At 40.9% G+C, this 19,855-nt stretch overlaps 1 protein-coding gene across 1 annotated transcript in view; it reads right to left on the reverse strand.

Annotated features, from left to right (window-relative positions):
- LOC138801140 (ectonucleotide pyrophosphatase/phosphodiesterase family member 7-like) overlaps positions 1 to 19,550 on the reverse strand; it is a 40,020-nt gene extending 20,470 nt beyond the window's left edge. Inside the window, exons 1-3 of the mRNA XM_069983660.1 lie at positions 19,223 to 19,550; positions 16,245 to 16,390; positions 6,982 to 7,608 (exon numbers count right to left, since the gene is read on the reverse strand). Of these exons, the coding sequence (XP_069839761.1) occupies positions 6,982 to 7,608; positions 16,245 to 16,390; positions 19,223 to 19,535 (1,086 nt within the window). The 5' untranslated portion in view covers positions 19,536 to 19,550. The remainder of the gene's footprint in view (positions 1 to 6,981; positions 7,609 to 16,244; positions 16,391 to 19,222) is intronic.
- Positions 19,551 to 19,855: the final 305 nt, after the last annotated feature.

Genomic DNA, 19,855 nt, shown 5'->3' on the forward strand with positions numbered 1-19,855 from the left:
CTAGTGGCCAAATGTATAACGTTGATTTAAATGTAAACGTAAAAAAAATAGAGTATATTGCAAAACTGCTTGCGTTTACAACCCCTAATGACTTCTTAAAAACATTTTTTTATGATGCTGCCTCTTTTAATAACCAAAAGTTTCCAAAGTACCGTAACTTCTTTATTAAATAATCTATTCGTTCATATAAATTGTATATTTTTAAACCAACGAGTTTATTATAACGCATAGAAAATGCAAAAGAAAAAAAAAATTAACACATGATTCCGACATAAGAGTAACTAAGGGAAAAGGGCTTTGTGCCTATTTTTAGGTGAATAATTGAGTTTTCGACCTTTTTGGGTCTAAGTTCTATTTATGAACCAGTATTCTATGGTTGAATATATTTTAGAGCAACTTTATTTTTTATCTGCATGTTTTGAGTATTCACCCAAAAGTTCTTATAATCCGGGATTAGCGCCCAATTTATCATTTGTGATTTTTTTAAAAGTTGCACAAACTGGGGCAGACCTACGTCTGGTCAGTACCAGGTGAATTTTGCAAAAGTGGCAGTGCTACATTTTAACCCCTAGACGACCCAGGATGTACATTTATGTCATGTATGTTTGTCACCAGACGACCCTTGACGTAACTGTACATCATGGGTCCCTAAGGTGCTATGAAGCGCGCTTTGGAGCAGAGTGTGCTTCATAGCAGGTGGGAGCCGGCTGCACTCAGCACTGTTAATGACAAGCTGCACCGATCGCGCTGCAGCCTGTCATTAACCCCTTAAACGCAGCGATTGCGGTGTTTAAGTGTGACAGGAGCAGCTCCGGTCACTTACTGATTGGGACCCCCGCAGTGTGACTACGGGAGTCCTGATCACTTTTACAAACCAATGGAGGTCTCCTACCTATCCCTGTGCGGTCCGATCGGTGCTCTGCTCATTGAATCTGCCACAGGCAGGCTCAATGAGCTGAGCGCCTATTACTTTGATCAATGCTATGCCTATGGCATATCAATGATCACTGTGTATAATGTAATAAGTGTATGTAAAAGTCCTCCAAGGGGACTTAAAATGTGTAAAAAAAAGAAGTAAAAATGTTTTTATAAATACCCCAAAGCCCCTCCCCCAATAAAAGTTAAAATCACCCCCCTTCCCATTATATAAATAAAACATATAAAAATAATTAAACAAAATAAACATATTATATACCGTAGCGTGCGTAATTGTCTAATCTATTAAAATATAACAATCGTCATCCCCTATGGCGTAAACGAAAAAAAGAAAAATGCCAGGATTACAGATTTTTTTGTTACATTATATATTAAAAATTTTTAAATAAAAAGTGATCAAAACATTAGAGGTACACAAATATGGTATTAATAAAAACTATAGATCATGGCGCAAAAAATTACACCACATAGAGCCCCATAGATGAAAAACTAAAACCGTTATAAGAGTCACAATATGACCATTTTATTAATATTTAATTGCAAAAAAAAAAAAGAATTTCATAAAACATATATACATTTAACATTAAAAAATCTGTGTAAATCGACATATTGTTGTGTTTGGACTGACCTATAGAATAATGGTATCATGTCACTTTTACCATATAGTGCATTATGTAGACACAAGAACCCTCCAAAAGTTACCATACATACCTTTACAAAAGACACCTATTTCTAAAAAAAACCAAGCCCTTACATGGCCCTGTAGATAGAAAACTGAAAGTGCTAGAGCTCTTAGAAGGGGAAGAAGAAAAAACGAAGCCGCAAAAATGAAAATTGGTGCGGTCCACTGAGTTCTCAAAGGGTTAATAAATCAGTCACAAAATATTGGAACAAAATATACACCAATCCCCATTAGAAGAGTCACACACATTAGACTCCTTAGATTTATATGTGTTGTCTGTTTTTAGGACCTTAGTCATGATCCATAATAAAAGTAAAGATAGGACTCCCTGCCTCTCAGATTTTTTAAGTATTACCACATTTGTAGTTATTACACTTCTCAAAAAAGATAACCCATTTGATAAACTGATCGCTATGATAGCCTTTCTGATATATAGATCAGTTTTTGAAGGAGGTGGTACTAGAGAACACTGCTGCCGCTGTTTTTGATCATTGGTCCTCACAATTACCTATCCCCAACTTAAGTTTTCATTTACTCACGGGTCTCAAAATTGTACTGGCCTTTACCCCGAATAAAAAACAGAGGGAAATGCACCTCCATCTTCTACCTAAGGCAACTCTCCCTTTGAACATTCCTTATAAAGATGCTCCCGCATACTATCTCCGCTTCTGCCCCAAATGTCGTCTACCTAAGGCCGATTTACTACATTGTATGTGGAACTGTCCAATAATTCAGCCTTTATGGTTTAAACTGCTATCTTGGATCAAAGCATTTTGGGATCAAGAGATTTCAGCAGATCCATTCAGTTGTTGATTTCACTATATCCTGTTGTCTCCTCATGACTCAAAAAGAAACATGGTCTCGCAAGATCCTCACTTATGCTTACTCTCTATGAAGAAATGTTCATTAAGACAATGACTGACTAAAGATCCCCCATTTATATGTGAGTTTATTGATTTACTGGAATGATCTATGATCTTTCCCATACTTTACGAAACTTGGATCTACTAAACAAGTTTTTAAGATATGGAGGCTTTATTGTGAAGTCTCTTCCTCCCTTCCGACAGGCATTCATTGATGCAGAAATTTAAATATACAGATGTTCTGCTTGCAAGTCTTAGCAGGCTCTCTTGGTTACTTAAAAATAACTTAGGTCTAGTTCTAGCCTGGGCTGACTGGCAAGGGTTGCCCCAAGATGTTTGGGGCGGCCCATTTAGTTGCATGTTAATAGTTCTTTGAAACCTATTTGCTCTGTTAAGTGGATATATGATTTCCAGAAAGCAGACGTCCACTATCGTGACTTTTTGGGGTGATGTCCTAAATCTAACTTTGTGCGCCACGTGTGAGTTATACAGTGTGCTTTTACTTCGACTCCCGCCTCTCACTGAAATGCATTATCACAGAAATAACCAACACAGCCCATAATTTTGCCCTTCGGACTTCTGTAACTATTTCTGCTGTGAACTGCTGTTTTATTTGATCTTGTTTGTTTGTCTAATGTGCCATAACTGTAGTTGTAACCATGTTTAAAATTGTGGGAAAATTCAAACACCATACACAAAGATCTGTCCGTGTCTTTTAAACATCGCTAATTTTATTAACTTTATTATCAATATTAATTTCTTTAGTATCTAATTATTTAGCTATTTAATTTTATAATAACTGGTCTTTAACAAGGGGTTCCTCCCCTAAAAAGGAAGCTAAAAGCACAGACATGCATATCAAAGTGCTGCCAGTTTCCTATTCAACAAGCAGTGTGTACGTACCTTTATCTTTCTTCTCTAATCTGGCATTTTTTTTGCAAAAAACGCCCTATAATTCCCAATGACAGTGTCACAGGGGCGGGTCTGTGGGAGGAGGGGGCGCAGACTCAGAGGCCGCGGAATTCATCAATTTATTCGCAATAAAATAGTCAGGAAACCTACTCCAGCTTTGAGCTGGCCTAGGTTTCTTGGCGTGCGAACTTGCCCGCACGCCGCTACATAATTCTCGGTACTGTCGGAGCTGCGGGGACATTTTTAAGTCCGACGCAGAAAACACCGGACTTAATAAATTTCCACCTATTTATATAAACTCCGGCCGGGATTCCTTAGAAGGCAGCACTACGTAAATTCCGTAGTAATCTTAGCCGTTGTTACAATCGCTGTGATTACTACGGACCTTACATAGTGGGAACATGGCCTAACACTGTACACTGAACGGTTTTACTATAAAGTGGCCAACCCCTTTAAATAGGGAACTGGCAGCACCTTGATACGCATATCTGTGTTCTCAGTTTCTCTTTAAATTTTGATCAAAATGAATCAGAATGAGAATGATTTCTAATCTACACCAAAAGCTTTAATGTAATCCACAGATAATATTGTGTGATTTATACGTTTGAATGTTAGTATAGTTTGCAATTTTGTATTAATCCAAGTAAACTGAACAAGTAGAATTAAAAGATGTTCCCGGCATTTGGAAGTAACTTACAATTTAGCTCTAACTTTACTCTTCCTGAATATAATTGGTTCAAAATTTGATTTAACAGATTATAAAATGTTATTATATGATATACAAAAATAATTGCACCATTTACCAAATGGCGATGAATTGCAATGCAAGTCTTTAGTGAGTTAATTTGCTTTCTAGAGTATCAGCTATCAAAGTGGCGCTGACTGCTGAACTAGAACTGTACATATCATGTCTAATGGAATAAGTTTATTAACTTGAATAACTTGTCTTCTGCTGACAACAAGCAGTCTTTGTTTTTTTCTGTGGCACTTTATTAATCCCTCCATCTGCTTGCTATAAACTGTTTTTTTTTAATGCTTTTTTGCTAGATTATGAATTGTATTGTATTATAGATATTCAGACACAGTTCAGACTGACTGCAAAATGAAACAACTGTGGCTGAGCTATAAGTTTATTCCCCTGCAGTCCAAGCCAACTTGATATGGTAAAACATGAAAATTTCCATGATATTAAGGCTCAGTTCACACGCTGTATGACACTGGCTGTTCTGTGACCTGGCCGTGTCACAGAATGGCCAGTGTCAGTGAAAATTTGTGCTGAATTCACCATAGCACACAGTGGAAAGTGCGGGCGGAGCCGCACTTTCCATTGTGTAAGCTGTCAGTGTTGTGTGGCCGCTATTTATTGAATAGTGCCTGCAAAAATCTGACATGTCAGTTTTTTGTGTGGCCGCTAGGACTCCCGGCTGGAGTGTATACAATGTGTATACACTCTGACTGGGATTCCATTAACTGCAGTGCAACATAAATTTTCTTTTAATCACGGCTGTTGTTGCAAATCAGCAACAACAGACATGATTAATAGAAAATTTACGTTGTGTGACCTTAGCCTAAGGCTATGTTCACACCATGTATGTGTGCGGCTGTATTTTTTATGCGGCTGGAAATGTGCGGCTGAAACTCCGGCCGTGGGAAAAAATAGACATGCGGCTCAAAACATACGGTCATGTACTTGAAAATCTGGTTCAACTAAAAATAACAACTAAAATCTTAAGAAAGTGATGCAAACACCTCTGGATGCATCTGGGAAAGCAGGGAAACAGTTTACATGAATCGCTATTACCGGGGTTTGCGATCCTCTGCAGTAATGCCGATGTCTCTCATGGTTAATCTATTAAAATAATAAAACACATTTTCGTTGTAATAAAGTACCTTTCATTGTTCAATAATTAAATTTAAACGAATCCATCATTTTGCAATTAAATATACTGTTAAAATAAATATATATACAAATAAATGTATATTTATATATATATATATATATATATATATATATATATATATTTATTTTTTGACAGTATATTTAATTGCACAATAATGGATTCGTTTAAATTAAATTATTGAACAACGAAACTGATTTTATTACAACGAAAATGTGTTTTATTAATTAAATATTAATTAGTACAGGAAGCTCCAGTAAGCCGTTAATTCATATTGCCGGCAATTGAGCATTCTGTACTAATCATCACTTTACTTTAATTAAAACATCAAATGTTTCTTCTAATTATGTTATCACAATAGCATTATTAGAAGAAACATTTAGAATTATATGTGCGCTCAGCTGATTGGCTGATCGGCTGAGCGCACATATAAAGAGCCGGTCCGCAGCACAGTGACTTCATTGTGCTGCGGGCCAGCGAAGAGACATCGGGGTGAGTATAGAGCTCTCCCCACCCCCTCCCCAGCACTGCACCCCTCCCAGCAAGGAAGGGGGATCACTTAACCCCTTCCTTGCTGGGATGGGTGCAGTCTGACATCAGTCTGGCCCCCAAGGGGTTTAGGGGGATGCAATACATCCTCCCTTAACCCCTTGGGGGCCAGACTGTAAGCAGCGATCTGTAAAGATGCTGCATACTGTAAGGAGCACAACACCGCTCACAATGATGGGTGTTGTGCTCCTGTTTGTGTGTTTTTTGTGTGTTTCTCCCTTTTTGTTTTTCAGATATCGGTATGCTGTGGATTATGTCGGATTCCGTGGACTACGTCGATAACCAGCGGTTGTTTGGTGTTTTTTTTAATAAAATGGTCAATGAGGGGTGTGGGGGTGTTTTTATTTGAATAAAAAATTTTTTTCACTTGTGTGTTGTCTTTATTTCTTTACTTTATAGACTTAGTAGTGGAAGCCGTCTAATAGACGGAATCCATTACTAAGTCGGGGCCTAGTGTTAGCCGGTATAAAATGGCTAACACTAACCCCCTATTATTACCCCAGTACCCAATGCCACCAGGGGTACTGGGAAGAGCCGGGTGCCAGTGGTCCCAGAGCGTCAAAATTGGCGCTCCTGGACCGGGCGGCAGCAGGCTGGTAAGATTTAGGCTGGGGAGGGCCTAAACCAATGGCTCTTCCCACCCTGGTGTTACCAGGCTGCTGTCGTTTGGTTTGTAACCCGGCTGGTTATAAAAATAGGGGGGACCCTATGCGTTTTTTTTTTTAAATAAATAAAAAAAAAAAATATGGCTACACCATAACAGCGGCCTATTTAAAAAAAATTATTGTAAATTTACTAATTTAATAGAAGAAAAAAAAAAAGATCTTGTGATTGGTCCTCTTTAAAGCAGAGAAGAAGGTAAAGGGAAACGTTCAATGGAGTTTTGGGCACTTACGTGTGTGTGCGTGTATGTGTACATGTATGTGTATGTGTAGGAGGGGGCTAGTTGAAACTAGGATTTCTTGGCTATGTAACCTCCACGAGTATCCACCCAACTATGTGTACTCTGCTATCTCTTTCCATTATATAGCAGTTTTAAGGGCTCAGAGCTACTGACCGACTCTTCAAGCATAAAGCTATAAAAACACCATACACAGAATTTGTATACATAAGAAATAAATATGTTCACAATATTACTTACCCCATTTACACTGTAACCCAGATCTCCATAAAGCAAAATAGGCAAAATCCTTTCATGTTTAGAATAATGGAAACGTTCAGACAATTCCTGTTTCCTAGCCACCTTTAAGTGAGGGTGTGCATCTTTAAGGGCCTGATAAATTTCTTCCTCCTTGCCTGCTTTTGGTTCAATCATTCCAAAACCACCATAGTCAAGAATGTCAAACTTAACAGTATCTCTGAAGGTAATGTAATTGGCCAGCTTAATTTCTTCTACAGCGGGTGCTTTCTTTACTGTGGTCATGCCGTGATCAGATGTAATGATGACATTTAACTTATCCTTTAGCTTGTGTTTTTCTATTGCTTCTAAGAGATATCCAATAGTTCTGTCTATTTGTTTTATAATTGTTTTTCTCTGTTCGGTTTCTGGACCATATTGATGCCCGGTTTTATCTGGTTCCCCATAGTAAAGGGTAACAAAGTCCAAGCCATCTTCAGTGAACCATTTCATAACAATATCTATGTTATCTCTCCACTCGTTCTCATCGCTGTCAGGGTGGTCGGGTGTCTCTGCCAATGCCTTATTGACTGTTTTACCACTATAGTTAGCATTTCCGCCTGGAAAGTGGAGAGAACCAGCCTTCAAGCCCTGCAAAGACAAGAACATTCAGTACAATAAAGCACTCCTCTTTCTTATAGAGCCCTTTGCCTTTTTCAGTCTGAAGTTCAAGAAAGTAACTTTTTTTCCTTACTATACATTTATATTGTTGCAGCACTGTCCTTTGAAAATCTAAATAAACAGGAGATGGGAAATAAATGCAGCTTTTTAGTCTTGTTCAGATTGATAAAAAGAGACTAAACACAGGAAGTCCCAGTCATCTACAGGCTTACAGAGAAGGCAGTCATTTAATTGAGGACACATTGGGCTGTGACACTCTACTGTACTGGCTGGAACTTCCTTTGTTTAGTCTGTTTTTAGATCCAGCACAAGACTAAAAAGCTGCCTACAGGAAACTGAACCTGGTTTTAAAGCATGATAAAATAAAAAAATAAAAAAAATTACTGTAAATTGCAAACATGGTTTATATCACAGCCCCTGTTGATTTAGATTTTGAAAAGTTATAACAATGGGTACATTGATTCTGTCAGCTGAAAGGCATGGTTCACACTACATTTTTGCAATCCGGTTCACACTACATTTTTGCAATCCATTTTATTAAAAAAAAATGGATGCATTTATGTGCATCTGTTTTGATCTGTTTTTCTAAATTATGGGAGCATAGATTATATATATGTGAAAGGTACGCAGTGTCTACTGCCTTAACAGAGTGTCAGCAGTTTGGAATGTGAATTAGACTGGCTTTACGCTACATTTTTCAAAAAGCAGATGAAAAAAAAACCTGATGCATTTGCGTGCATCCTTTTTGATCCAGTTTTCCATTGACTTCTATTATAAAAAATGGTCTACCTAGTCTACGTAGTCTATTAAAAAAAATAAACGGATCTGTTTAGATCAGTTCTTTTTTACAATGGAAGTCAGTGGAAAACTGGATCAAAAAGAATGCACGCAAATGCATCAGTTTTTTTCATCTGCTCTTTGAAAAATGTAGTGTAAACTCAGTCTAATTCACATTCCAAACTGACTTAAAAATCTGCATGTAACAATCATGCTTATGCAAATATATCAAATTCTTGTTTGAGTATTTATCCAGTTTGATTACTAGGTTTAGAGTGAATTTCATGCATTCTGAAAGTCATAATGTTCCCTTGGTCCTACCACAGCTAGGCCTTACTGCGCTATGTAGCGTTGCTAGGGCACAGGGAATGATAGGCCCTGCCTCCTTGACACTTTTGATTGGTCAAATAAAAGTAGTTTTTTTAATATATATATATATATATATATATATATATATATATATATATATATATATATAATTTTTTTATGAAGAAACATTGCTTCTCGTAAAAAATGTAGTGTGTTATAGAGGAACCAAATGGCAGCATGCACAGTGAACCATTAGGGTCTATGCATATGGCATGAATAATATTGAATCTTACAAAATCCTACAATGTATGAACACATAGAGCTTACAGAGGAAATATGATGGTTTCCATGAGTGATGTAAATATTCCTGGTGTACAATATTATTTATTACACTACTGCAAATATTGTCTGTGCCATTTTTAATAAATGACCCTATAGGTAAATCAAAGCCAACTCATCCAAAACATTTCACTGCTATTTGACCATTTTGCATATCATAACTTACCTGCAGTCACGTATATATTGAACTGTGCGACATAGCAATTCAGCACAAATAAGGTAATAAATAAGGCTTCCTGTGTGAAAGCTTGCATTCGTGAAGGATTAGTATAGGTAGAACCATAGTTCACTGGGTAATATCTGTCATGCCACTGATAAAATTAGAAGCTGTGTTTTACAGTTATGTTTTTTAAGATTATCGGTGCTAATTCACTATGTCACAGTGCTCGATAGAAGGAGACCTTTTTATGCTTGAGAAAAATCTTCAGCAGAGGATATTTTCCATATTATATATTGATAAGATATTTAGTCATGACAGGGGCCGAGTCATCTCAACATCAGGGTAGGAGGGCAACCACTTACCCTCACCAGCCCTATGACATGGTCACTGGTATGTCTCTATAATGAATATTAGTGTCAATTTATAGTACAATATCTGATTTCAATAAATGACACCTTGTACTATCTAATCTAGCCAGTGCCACAATAAAAACATTTTGATCTATATATCACCTGATGTTACATACAAATTCTTTCTTCCAGAGACAACACGGGTCTTGTCTCCAGTTCAGGTGTGGTTTGCAATTAAGCTCCATTCACATGAATGGAACTAAGTTGCAAAACACCACCCGAACTGGAGAAAAGACTGGTGTTGCCTCTGTAAGAAAGTGGCCATGTTTTTCTTTCACTGGATAACCCCTTTAGGTTGTTTAATTCCAATGACCCATGCATAAAAGTGGTAGGAAAGCAAAGCTTAGCTGGTACTGTATATCTTGTTTTCAGAGACTTCAGCATAGGGTATATTGTGGTATATTGCTAAACATGTTTTGGAGCCCACCTACCTATTTCATCAGTCAATCTTAAAATACTGGAAAGGGCCCTGCAGTTTATATGACATTTATTCATTTGACTTGTTTAGACTTGCATATGTATATATCCATGCTGTCAGTTACCAGATTACAAGTAGCAGTACATACTTACCAGCCACGCTGCTTGTGTTTTGCTATCCGACTCTTCAGTCCTCGCACCGGCTGTATCTTTACGCCCCGCTTCCTCAGGCTATCAATGATTCTGGAGGAGGCGGCGGCCTGAAGATAAAGTCAGTGGCTGGAGGACTGGAGAACCAGATGTAGTGTGGATGGTAGATATAGACTGCTGCTTGTTATCTGGAAACATGGATGGATATATACATATCTGAGCTGTCAGTTTCGCTTTATCTTTCTCGGCCACACAAACCCTTGATTACTGCTCCTTTTACATAGGCCTATTATTGGCTGCAGGAACGACTCTAGTGACACTGCAGGAACGCCTCTAGTGATGCTCCTTGCCAATAGTTGGCCCATGTAAAAGGACCCTTAAGGAAAAGCAGCCAAGAAGTGCTCAGTACCTCTGAAAACTACTTCAAGACCGTTTTAAAACCATTCAGGGTGACTACCTCATGAAGCTAAGAGAATGCCAGGAGTGTGCAAAGCTATCATTAAAGCAAGGGGGGGGGCTACTTTGAAGGATCAAAATATAAAACATTCTCCTTTGACATATTTTCTTACTACTGAATTTCCTAGTTCCTTCATAATTTTCATGTGGTCGGTGCCTAGGGCAGCACCTTGCAGGGGGACAGCACCAGGAAGCAGGGGGAAGGAAACAAGTGTTTTTTTTTGTTTTTCCTTTTTTTAGTCTTAGGGTTTTATGTTGGAATTGTTCAGGTCTGATATGTCAGTGTAATCAAGTCACAGTATGGCAGTACTGGTCAGGTCTAGTGTGGCGGTGTTATCCAGTCACAGTATGGCGGTATTGGTCAGGTCTAGTGTGGCGGTGTTATCCAGTCACAGTATGGCAGTATTGGTCAAGTCTGATATGTCAGTGTAATCAAGTCACAGTATGGCGGTATTGTTCAGGTCTGGTATGGCGGTATAATCCAGTCACAGTATGGCAGTATTGGTCAGGTCTGAAATGTCAGTGTAATCAAGTCACAGTATAGTGGTTTTGGTCAGGTCTGGTGTGGCAGTGTTATCCAGTCACAGTATGGGGGTATTGCTCAGGTGTAGTATGGCGGTGTTATGCAGTCACAGTATGGCGGTATTGGTCAGGTCTGGTATGGCAGTGTTATCCAGTCACAGTATATGGCAGTATTGGTCAGGTCTGGTGTGGCGGTGTTATGGAGTCACAGTATGGGGGTATTGCTTAGGTCTAGTATGGCGGTGTTATGGAGTCACAGTATGGTGGTATTGGTCAGGTCAAGTGGGGTGGTGGTAAATGTGACGCCTGGATCTATTACCTACCAATCTACCAATCCTGTGGTGAGAATTCCCTCTGACAATATGCAGACTGCTCTTATCATGGATTCAATGTGGAAATGTATTTATGTTTTAAGCATGAAAAACGCGATTCAGAAAATGTTTCTCCATGTAGAGCATGTGGCTAGAACCACTCTACCCCAGTGCCTAGGGCAGCAGCAGCTGTTCATATGGCCCTGGTACTGTAGGTAACAATCTGAAATCTGGAAGCAGTTTATACAATCCTAACCTGGTGATAGATCATAATAGAGGAGGTGACGGGAAAGCTGTAGGTTCCTTTTTAATGTTGGTGCACTGCAGCTGCAGGGGGGAGATTTATCAAACTGGTGTAAAGTAGAAATGGCTTAGGGGCCTATTCCACGGAGCGATATTTGGCCGAATCGGCCAGATTTAGCCGATTATCGCTCCGTGAAATAGAGAGAACGATCAGCCGATCAGTTCATTTAGGTTCAAACCTAAAATCATCGGTCACCCTCGCATTGCTGCCTGGAATAGCGGGCACGGCAGGCGACCGACGATTTCACAAACATCATACATTACGTGTCCAGGAGCAGGTCTTCTCCTTCTCCCAATCCCGCGCGACAGCATTATCTTCGGAGCGGCCTGTCTGAGCTGACAGAGCGCTCAGCCAATCACTGGCCAGGACCGCCGGAGCCAGTGATTGGCTGAGAGTTCAGTCAGGCCGCTCCGAAGCTGCTGCTGCCGTGCGGGACTGGGAGAAAGGGAAGACCTGCGCCTGGACAGGTAATGTATGAAACAAGGGCTGCAAGGACATCGGTAACAATGTTCCTTCAGCCCTCGCTAACGATTGTCAGGCCGTGGAATAGGCCCAGTAAACGAGCGCCGATCTAGCAGATCAGCGCTCGTTTACATCATTTATCGGGCCCAGCTCGGCCCGTGAAATAGGACCCTTAATTGCCCCTAGCAACCAATCAGATTCCACCTTTCATTTTTTAAAGACACTGTGAGGATTAAAAAGTGGAATCTGATTGGTTGCTAGGCGCAACTAAGACAATTCTACTTCTACTAGTTTGATAAATCTCTCCCCAAGTGCATATTTATGTGTAGATATTCGGTAGGGGCTGTTTGGAGGGCAAATTGGTGCAATGTCCTATTAAAATCTATAAACAGGCAAGGAAATCGATTTGGTGTACTGGTCAATCTACCTAACAGCGCCATGAACAGCTGTGGTAAAACAGTTGATCATTATGGTGGATAAATATACATCTATATCATAAAAATCAAAGTCTGTCTGTCTGTCTGTCCTTCTGTCTGTCTGTCTGTCCTCTATAGACTTCCAAACGCCTGAACCGTTTGACCCCAAATTTGGTAAACAGATACATTGGGTGCCCGGGAAGGTTATTGCGAAGGTCCCGTCCCCGCCAGATGTACAGGAGGGGAGGGGGAGGGGAAAGAGAGGCGCCCCATAGAGATGAATGGGAAAATCTCCTCACTGCAAACACAGGTGATATAATTAGCTGCAGCAGACACGGCAGTTGGAGCCTTAGCAACCAATAGGATTACTGCTTTCATTTTCACAGGGAGAAATGGTTGCTAGGGCAGCTGCCTCACAACATCCACAGTAATAACTGGTAGACCCCCTACTCCATCTGTACAGTACATGTATATACAGGGCCCCCTACTCCATCTATACAGTACATATATATATATATATATATATATACAGGACCCCCTACTCCATCTATACAGGACATGTATATACAGGACCCCCTACTCCATCTATACAGGACATGTATATACAGGACCCCCTACTCCATCTATACTGTACATGTATATACAGGACCCCCTACTCCATCTATACTGTACATGTATATACAGGACCCCCTACTCCATCTATACAGTACATGTATATACAGGGCCCCCTACTCCATCTATACAGTACATATATATATATATACAGGACCCCCTACTCCATCTATACAGGACATGTATATACAGGACCCCCTACTCCATCTATACAGTACATATATATACAGGACCCCCTACTCCATCTATACTGTACATGTATATACAGGACCCCCTACTCCATCTATACAGTACATGTATATACAGGACCCCCTACTCCATCCATACAGTACATGTATATACAGGACCCCCTACTCCATCCATACAGTACATGTATATACAGGGCACAACAGGTATACCAAACTGTGACTGGGTAACACTGCTACACCAGACCTGACCAATACCACCATACTGTGACTGGATAACACTGCCAGACCTGACCAATACCGCCATACTGTGACTGGATAACACTTCCAGACCTGACCAATACCGCCATACTGTGACTGGATAACACCTCCATACCAGACCTGACCAATACCGCCATACTGTGACTGGATAACACCTCCATACCAGACCTGACCAATACCGCCATACTGTGACTGGGTAACACCGCCACACCAGACCTGACCAATACCGCCATACTGTGACTGGATAACACTGCCACACCAGACCTGACCAATACCGCCATACTGTGACTGGATAACACTGCCACACCAGACCTGACCAATACCGCCATACTGTGACTGGATAACACTGTCATACCAGACCTGACCAATACCACCATACTGTGACTGGATAACACTGTCATATAAGACCTGACCAATACCGCCATACTGTGAATGGATAACACCGCCACACCAGACCTGACCAATACCGCTATACTGTGCTGGATAACACTGTCATACCAGACCTGACCAATACCGCCATACTGTGACTGGATAACACTGCCAGACCTGACCAATACCACCATACTGTGAGTGGATAACACCTCCAGACCTGACCAATACCGCCATACTGTGACTGGATAACTCCTCCATACCAGACCTGACCAATACCACCATACTGTGACTGGGTAACACCGCCACACCAGACCTGACCAATACCGCCATACTGTGACTGGTAACACTGCCACACCAGACCTGACCAATACCGCCATACTGTGACTGGATAATACTGCCACACTAGACCTGACCAATACTGCCATACTGTGAATGGATAACACCGCCACACCAGACCTGACCAATACCGCTATACTGTGCTGGATAACACTGTCATACCAGACCTGACCAATACCGCCATACTGTGAATGGATAACACTGCCATACCAGACCTGACCAATACCGCCATACTGTGCTGGATAACACTGTCATACCAGACCTGACCAATACCGCCATACTGTAACTGGATAACACTGCCATACCAGACCTGACCAATACCGGCAAACTGTGACTGGGTAACACCGCCACACCAGTCCTGACCAATACCACCATACTGTGACTGGATAACACCATCATATCAGACCTGACCAATACTGCCATACTGTGACTGGATAACACCGCTATACCAGACCTGACCAATACCACCATACTGTGACTGGATAACACCGCCACACCAGACCTGACCAATACCACCATACTGTGACTGGATAACACCCCCATACCAGACACGACCAATACCGACACACTGTGACTGAATAACACTGCCATACGGGTAAATACAACCTTGCAGGTATACAGGACACTACAGGTATACAGGACCCCAAAACTATACACTACAAGTGCACGGGACCTCCACAAAACTATATACTACAGGTATACAGGACCCCAAACTTTACACTACAGGTATACAGGACCCCAAAACTATATACTACAGGTATACAGGACCTCCACCAACTATATACTTCAGGTATACAGGACCTCCACCAACTATATACTACAGGTATACAGGACCCCAAACTATACACTACAGGTATACAGGACCCCAAAACTATACACTACAGGTATACAGGAACTCCACCAACTATATACTACAGGTATATAGGACCCCAAACTATACACTACAGGTATACAGGACCTCAAAACCATACACTACAGGTATACAGGACCTACACCAACTCTATAATACAGGTATACAGCACCTTCACCAACTCTATACTACAAGTATACAGGACCCCAAATATACTACAGGTATACAGGAACTCCACCAGCTATATACTACAGGCATATAGGACCCCAAACTATACACTACAGGTATACAGGACCTCCACCAACTCTATACTATAGTTATACAGGACCCTCAAACTATTTACTACAGGTATACAGGACCCCCGAACTATATACTACAGGTATACAAGACCTCCACCAATTATACACTACAGGTATCCAGGACCCTCAAACTATAAACTACAGGTATACAAGACCTCCACCAACTATACATTACAGGTATAGAGCACCAACTATATACTACAGGTATACAGGACCCCCAAACTATACAGTACAGGTATACAGGACCTTCACCAACTGTACACTGCAGGTATACAGGACCTCCCTCAACTATACACTATAGGTATACAGCCCCCCTACTATGCACTAGAGATTTGCGAGACCCTTAAAAACTATACATTGTGGGTATACAGAACCCCTCCAACTATGCACTACAGGTATACACTAATTCCACTGATTAACTCAAATGAAACAATACCTTTAGCTTGGCCTCCTGGCACCTTAGAACAAATCTAATTAACACACTGACACTTTATACCCGGGCAGCGCCGGGTACATTTTCTAGTACAACATAAAAAACACACATAAACACAGGGACTCCACGAGCCTCCATGCATACTGCTTTGTCCTGCTCTGTTGTGTGCATGATTCTTTTCTTGATAACATTTTATGGTCATGTGACTGCCGTGCTTTATGTCACCTGATTCTGTGCAGTAATCCATAGGGGAAGCACTCCATTGTCCCACCATTCTGACATATTTTGAGTTTTTTTGAAAGGAATCTTCTCAAGGGTGTCAACATTAAACATCAGGTTGTGGATGACGCCATGATCTTCGATCCAACGACCTGTAAAGGTCATAAAATTCAGGTCATATGATGAAACAGAAGACCACTTTTAAAAAACAATATAAAAAAGGCAATACAAGAAGTTGATGGAACATGTTTAGGCTATGAATTCGAAAACCTATGGTTGTAGTGGTCATTTAACACAGCAGCCATAGGTTTCCAAATTCATTGATTTCTATTGATTTCTGTAAAACAGCTATTGTGCACACAGTGCATCAACTGCGTTCGTTGTTCGTGAACAACAATCATAGAAAATAGACTGTTCATACACTATGTGGCCATTCTGCTGACTTCTATGGGTGTAAAATAATGTTCCTACGGCCGCGTAATACAGAGGCCGTTGTTTGACACTGAATATCACAAATAACAAAATCAACAAAAGAATCTATCTGCATTGTGATCAGCTGAAAATATTGGCCCAAGATTATTTGGTAGCAGCAGGAAACTTTGAGACCGACATGGGGTTGGTGTTTAGTAGGAAACATGGACTGATGGACTTTTAGATATGGAACCCTATAGCTCTAGTTGTTTATGGAGCAATGCAGCATAGTTTTATGTAGCTCATGTTACTAGGTTCAGTCTCAGTGGCATAGATAAAAAATATTCAAGTCATGGAAGCAAGTGAAAACACCTGGTAAATTGACATTTTTCCTCAGTTTGGATTTCCTTCATATATAGTATAAATTCCTACATTACAGGGGAAGTCCTATTTAGCAATTGCCTGAGGAATAAGGTACATAAGCCAATAAGCAATGTCTGACTACTGTCATTATCATTTTAAAAAACTTTTCATGTTTAGTGTACAAATTATACAGCAGCGGGACTTTTTCCTAGCCCCGATGCTGGCTTCAAAATAAATATTGAATGTTAGTATGGTGTGCAGTTTCATTATAGTTCTTTGTTCTATCTGTTTAGGGCATGGGCCTCCAAACTTTGGCCCTGCAGCTGTTGCAATACTACAATTTCCATCATGCCTGGACAGCCAGATCCAAAACTTTAGCTGTTCGGGTATGATGGGAATTGTGGTTTTGCAAAGCTGGAGGGCTGCAGTTTGGAGACCCATGGTTTAGGGCATCACATTTGTCAGGTGATTAGTTCGGGCAAATTATCCTTATCTGTTAACATTTAAGATGAACATAATTTAGGCCATGTTCACACTACATATAAGTACGGCCGTTGTTGCCATCGGCAAAAACGGCCGTACTTTGTACAGTGTGGAACACTACCTGTTCTTCTATGGGATCCTGGCCGGAGCGTATACACATAGTATATGCTCTGGCCGGGATCCCATGCGGCGCCGCAAAGAACTGACATGTCAGTTTTTTGCGGCCGCAATTCAGTGAATTGTTGCCGTAGAAACCCATGTCAGTTCACACAATGAAGCGAGCGGCTCCAGCCGCTTGCTTCATTGTGCGCTATGGGAAGTTCTGATGCAGGCGCGCGCTGATGTGCCCGCATCAGAACACTGCTGACGGAAAGATCATCCAGCCGGTAATTAAGTACCGTCTGGAATGATCTTTGCAGAGATCAGCTGTTCTGTGACCCGGCGGGTCGCGGAGCGGCCGGTCTTTTACGAAGTGTGCACATAGCCTAAAAGTGTAACTATCATTCTTTGCTGATGGTAGGATATGTTGTCAAAATCCAGAGCCAGAGACGGAATTCTTCTGGGAGCGTCATTGTGTAACTACATGTCTCTCCTGGGAGAGGGTAGAAGGAGACGTACGAGCCGACAAGCAGGCTGTGTGGTGCACTGGGGGGCTGAGGAAGATCAGTGCACCAAAAGAACTATTTATCATATTTATTCAGGAAGAAATAACTCCTAAACGGCGCCATGTAGAAGAATAAGAAGACCGGTGCCAGGATGAGCATCTTAGCTTCAACAGTTGCATTTCAAAAGGTGAAGAAATTCTTTTTGGGCGGCACGTCTGTGTCGAGGGTGGTGCTCGTAGTAGGAAAAAATTCCTATGACATCATGAAAGTTCAAATCTCGGCACTCACCATTTTCCAGCTTCCATAAATCTTTATTTTAGAAAATTCATCAGATTTTTACAGCGGTAAAAAAACAGGACGTTTCGGCGTCAAGCCTTCCTCAACTGTCTAATCATTTCAAAAGGTGCTCTAGAAGCCATATTTGTGCTATTTCATAATATACTTTAGGGTAGCTTCATACGTACCGGATCCGCAGCGGATTTCACGCTGCGAGTTTGCAGCAAAATCCGCTGCGGATGCTGGTAGTGTGAAGGTCTATAGGGTTACATATCCACAGCGGAATTTTCATTGCACTGCGGATATGTAAGACGGCCCCTTTAATCCCCCACCACCCGCAGCCCCTTGCCCAGAGCTTTCATTACCTGCTCGGCACCGCGTCTGTGTGTGAGGCTCCTGGCTCCCTATCTGCTGTGCACTGATTGGCTAATGGGGAGCGAGGGAAGCCGGGAGCCTTACACACAGCCTCGGCTTCGAGCAGGAAATGTAAGCTGTGGGCGGCGGGGTGTTAAATGGGCCAGGTCACATACTGGCAGCGGAATGAAAATTCTGCTGCGGGCATGTGACCCATTCAATTTCATACTACCAGGACCTGCAGCGGATTTTGCTGCAAACTCGCAACTTTAAATCCGCTTCAGATCTGGTACGTGTGAAGCTACCCTTATACTTATCTTGTGAAAAGATAAAATCTGCAAGGTGTGTCTCATCACTGATGTGAATCCTTCTTTGAATACATTACATAGGTCAGTGTTTTAGCACTGTGTATTGTACAGTTCACCATATTACCAGCCCCTCATTTTGTGCAGATCAACAATAGAATTATCTTAATTGGCTGTCAGGACTTACCAGTAATTGTGGTGAAGTGAGAAGGAGATGTCATTGTCACAAAAGGAGGGGTGATGTATTTTGCCTTTACACCAATCTCTGCCAAGTAGTCCAGGAGTGGAGTATCAACATCTTGATCATAATTCCATCTAAATCCATCAAATGAGATCACAAGAAGCTTGTTATGTGTTGCTTTTCCATTCTTGAAGATTGGCTTACAGAAAATAATGGTGGCAAAAAGAAGAAATAATATTAGAGAGCTGAGAGATTTCATGGTGATGTATGGACAGTAAGCTGAGATCTGTTGACTGTCACTGAGAAACATGTATTTCATTTCCTTATCAATCGCTTATCAGGCCAAAGCTCGCTTATCTGCATCATGGGAAAACCTGCCCAAGCATTAACCTTCAAGAACGTAGTTACTTGTTTTGCATATCTAGTTAGGACAGTGAAATTTCATTATTGCTTGATGTAAGGGACCAATAAACTATGACTTAGAATAAGCAACTTGCACCAATAATATTTCCTGTGAATTTAAGTTACCAAAATACAAATATACACCTCATATCCATGATTGTTGACCAGACTCTAGGAATTCAATATTTCATACATTTATCTAATTGTTGTTCAATTAAAACACAAAAGAAACTAACA

The sequence above is a fragment of the Dendropsophus ebraccatus genome, chromosome 9 (genome assembly GCF_027789765.1).
Source record: "Dendropsophus ebraccatus isolate aDenEbr1 chromosome 9, aDenEbr1.pat, whole genome shotgun sequence".
Taxonomy (NCBI): Eukaryota; Metazoa; Chordata; class Amphibia; order Anura; family Hylidae; genus Dendropsophus; species Dendropsophus ebraccatus.